We start from the raw sequence: 4,767 nt of genomic DNA, 5'->3' as shown, positions 1-4,767 counted from the left end.
TGCTGCTCCTGAAGTGGAGTTTGGAGACCTGAGGGACACTCTGGCTGCCGGCTGCAGCGCTGGAAGCGGAAGGAGGGGCAGGGTGACCTGGAGGAGGCCGGCTGCCTTCGCAGGGCCACAGAGCGCTGCCTGTTGCAGTGCCTGTGGTGAGCTCAGTCTGCTGCCTGGATGCACGTAGTAAACACTTGTTTAGCAGTTGGTAACACTGCAGAAGGAAATCTATTCCGTACTTCACACAACATGGAAGAAGGGAACGGGGTGCCTGATTGTAGTGAGCTTGCAGACCTGGAGAAGACAGCAGAAAGCAAATCTGAACTTTTCACTACATGTTCTGGGAAAACCCTTTCTGGATTTACAACTGAACTTGAATCTACAGCTTCCAAAGAAGAAACAGTGCTTAAAGCATCTCAGCCTTTGCACGCCAAGATAAATACTGATGCTAACACCTGGCACGAGAGGAATGATAATGAATGTAACGACGACTCAGAAAATCAGCGCGACATGAATAGTACCAGTGGCCAAGCTGACCCAATGTCTGGCAGGCAAGCTGACCTGGAACTGGAGTTAGTGGAACAAAAAGAATCACTTCACGATTTAAGGTCTGTACAGACTTCTTTGTCTGAATCTGACAATGATGACAAGGATGCTATCCTCGTGCAAGGTACTTTGGTTCATACAACAAGCGACACGGAATCAGAGGCGGAGAGTAAGGATGTAGAAACTGATGAAAACAATGCACGCGACTCTGGACTAAATAATGCTGCTTTGTCTGCTGGGGCTCTGGACGATAACAATCAAAATAAGGAAGAGTCAGAATCAGAAGGGCGCAGCAGCAGTGATGACACTGTGCATACAGATGACATTGAGTTACACCCACCAACTTCTGAGCAGCTCCCAAAAGAGCCGGATGGTGTTCTGGAACATGACTCCTGTGGAAAAGACAAAATATTAATGGATAAGCAGGACAGTCACTTGCTTGCTACAGCGGAATGCCCTCAAGAACGTCCAGTTGAAGAACAGAGACCTTCAGCTGATAATATATCGCCCCAAAAAACAGCACTGGCTGAAAAGACTTTCCAGCTGCCCGCTTTCTTTAGTGGACTACGTGTAAGGAAAAAGGGACTAACCACAGAGGATGGGGAAACTGTTACAGAAATTAAACCAAAGGAAAATGATTTAGCTCTGCTTAAATTACGACAGCCTGTTAAAAAGTCCTGTATTACGTCAGGTTTGAACACTAAAAAAAAATCAGCTGAACCAAAAACAAGTCCTACTTTCCTGGAACAACTCTCACACTTGTTAAACATAGACGTCTCTAAGAATGAAGACAAAACCGAGGACTCTGGTGAGGGATCTGGGGATACTGAGGGCAGTGATGAAGCTCCAGAGAACAAAGCCTCTGGCAAAACAGAACCACGATTTCCCTCTGAGGAAATAAAATCAAGCCCTGCTGAATCTGCATTAGATGTCTTTAAAGCTTTATTCACACGGCCTCCCAAAAAAGAAACAACTGCAGATACTTCGGAGCTGGAAGCCCTAAAACGCAAAATGAGACATGAAAAAGAGTCTCTGAAAGCTGTATTTGAAAGGTCAAAATCAAAGCCTGGGGATGGACCAGCAGAAAAATCTGTAGGTTGAACTACTTTTTCTTCCTAAGATGTGGAAGTAGATAGATAAAAAATAATTTCTTGTTTAAGGCTTACTGTCAAAATGTCAGAATTGTCCTCTTTTGCCAATCTCAGATTTTGGGTTCCCAACTTAAGAAATCTTGGGGTTAATTTGAAAAAATTCTTGATGATCTACAACTGTAGCAGAGCTCAGTGAGAACTGGTGATAGTCGCAGCCATTCAGCTAGAACTGAGAAACTAACAATCAGCTTCTGCTTTTAAAAGATCATTACAAAACTATGCCTGTGTGCTTTAAATCAGTTTGGTGCTGCAAATGTTTACTGTAGTATAATTCAGTAGTTTCTCAATCTCACTTGTGTTTTCTTTCATTTATTTTTTTATTTTTAGAAGTAAGATTTCTTTTTACCTTTAGAAATAATTTTATAAGAGCTGATGCTAGAAGTTATGGATGATTTTCAAATTAGTTTGTGCAAGACAGAATTTAAAGTCATTTGTTTTCACATTTGCATGCATATACCTGGCTTTGTAAATATTGATAAGCATTTACCCTTATCCAAATATAACCTAGTGATTCCAATTAGACAACTGAAGTTATAGATTGCTATAAGCATTGGCAAGGTTAATATTCTTAGGCATGCAGAGATTTAGTTAATATATTTTTAAGAAATGAAAAAAAAATCTATGCTAAATTTTCACAGAATCATAATGAAAAATGAATTTCTGTGTGATCTGTACTCTTCAGTTAAAAGAATAACCCTTGGGTTAGGGTTCCCCCAACCCAAAATTCCTACAGATACATCTTTGGCAGATATAATCAGTCCAGAAGATTGTTCTTGCTGGTTAAAGGGGGAATTAGATGAATGATTCAATTTACAGGATTGGACCCTGAATCTGAAGCTATTTAAGTTAATTTTCTGTGTTGGTTGTGGTCTCTTTCAAATCTTTATTGTTGCACAAAATTAAAAGTTTTATAAAATCCTGACTGACACGTGGGTAGACTGCTAATACCAGTTTGTAGTAAATTATCAGAGGAGAAAAGAGGTACTCATTGGCTGTTGCATGCACAGCAATCGCAGTCTGTGGGTGCCCTTCCCGTTCCTGGCTTGCTTCTTCCTGCTTCCACCATTCCCTGTGTTTGTGTGGCTCACAGCAAACCTATCTGGGAAGCTGTCATAACACACTGTGAGGGAGGAAGCACAGGAGTCAGCAGGAGTAGCTTTTATAGATGTCTGCTTAATGCCCGGTCTAGTACAAATGTACATTTTCTTGGGGAAAGCCAGAATAAAAGGATCTTGCTTTTCCTTGTTTCCTTGCTCATGTGGGCCATTTATGAGGCCAATTTCATATAGAGTTTTGCTATTGACGTGATTGTCTCTATGCAATTACTTGTAGTTCCATGTTCTAAATCAGATTACAGAAATATTTGAGATGTAAAAAAAAACCCCAAACACAAAGTGTAAACCTCTGAAAGAGTGGTTGTTTAGTATTTGTTGGTTTGTTTTGGTTTGTTTGGGTTTTTTTTCGCCACATTTAAAGATTTATTTTAGCGTTCCAGTTGATAGTGCAGTCCCATTAACAGCTGCAGCAGCACTTTGATGTGGCAATATTATGTGGTATGTGGACAGAGCAAGCTGCCGGGGGTGGGGCAGGAATTTAATAAACTAGCTCTGCTTCGAGAAAATTATATTGCCAAATGATGTCTTAGGTGAATCGCACTCATTTTTTACTTGCAAGAGGAACACAGATGTGGGTTGTTTGTTTTTTTTTAAATCTGAAAAAAAGATGCAGGAAAAAAAAACCCTGGTGTTCTTGACCACCTCTATGGTCCACTAAAGGATAGGCAGCTTTCCACACTGATGTGAACAGTTTCAAGAAATCATTGATCTTCACATGCATTATGTTATTTTCATCAAAATTATTTTTCTACACTGATTTCTTTGTATCCCAACCAATCAACTGAGCACTGTTTCAATCTGTAGAACAAGGTAGATAACCATTCTGGAGCACACACGTAGAACTGAGCATGGCAGTTGCTGTTTTGGAATCAATTGACACTGCAGACTTTAATTTTTTTCTTGCGTAATTTTAACAGCCTGACCTGAGTCCCTCAGAGCAAGATGACAAGACTCCAGGGAGACTCCAGACTGTCTGGCCACCACCAAAAGCACAGCATGAAGAAGTAAAAGTAGGATTAAAGTACACAGAAGCAGGTAAAACAAAGTGGTGAAACATTTGCAGAAATTAGTTTCTGGTATTTTTAATCTTGTTTAAAACACAGGCGGTGGTAAGTCACAGTGTTTTCTTACCTGAAACATGTTTTGGTTGTGTTGTTTACTGCTACTTGTTAGGCAACTGAATTTTAAATGTAAATGTCTAAGTCTGTGTTGAAATCTAAATGGTTGCCTGTACAAATTCATGAGGAAGGAAGTGGGGGTTTTTGATAAATTAGGTTACCCATTTCTAATGGGATTCTGTTCAAGTGGATGACAGAATAATGAACAAATGGAAACCTGACTGCCTTTTCCATTGCCTTAGAATGCAGCAAACTCTAATCTGAATGCAGATTTTCTTCAGATAGTGTCCAGAATAAAAGTAATGAATACCATCATCAAAATTTTTCTGTTAATAAAGGAATACTCATACCTACTCAGGTCACTTTTATAGCTAGCCATGTATATTGTCCCACAGAAATGCATGAGACAATATGTCTGAACCACAATGCTAACTGGTTATATGTTAAGCATAACACAGAAAAATAATTCTTTTTTTTTTTGTTATTTATATAAATATTTACATAATAGATTTACAAGAGGAAAAAAGTTATTACTCTAGCCACCACAGCTATGTTCCAAATTTGTATCCTTAAATATAAAACAGGAAGTCCTTGTTACTCAGAAATTAGTCATAAACTCTGTAATTGTCTGAAATATTGAGGTGAAAGTCAATAGACCTTGTGTTCTTCATGTACCTGGGGATTTTAGAAACCACCATTTAGAAAAGGTTAAGTGGAATTTACACCCAAGTTTTTATACTTCTTGCTGGGAGAAATTGTAAAGGGTAATACTACATGGTTCTTTCCAATTTCAGTAGATATCTGTTTGGATTTGTATACGAGAAAGAATAAATAGGAGTAGTGGAT

General features: G+C 39.1%; 1 protein-coding gene across 1 annotated transcript; it reads left to right on the top strand.

The window, feature by feature from the left end:
* Positions 1-240: 240 nt before the first annotated feature.
* Positions 241-3,838, top strand: LOC103769337 (formin-like; the record flags this gene model as incomplete). Its single annotated transcript, XM_008936524.1, has 2 exons — positions 241-1,629; positions 3,721-3,838. Coding segments are annotated over exons 1-2 (1,507 nt in total), but the record flags the coding sequence as incomplete, so codon positions are not given.
* Positions 3,839-4,767: the final 929 nt, after the last annotated feature.

Source organism: Merops nubicus, unplaced genomic scaffold, assembly GCF_000691845.1.
Source record: "Merops nubicus isolate BGI_N331 unplaced genomic scaffold, ASM69184v1 scaffold10573, whole genome shotgun sequence".
NCBI classification, from domain to species: Eukaryota; Metazoa; Chordata; class Aves; order Coraciiformes; family Meropidae; genus Merops; species Merops nubicus.
This window is presented reverse-complemented; position numbering and strand designations above follow the sequence as displayed.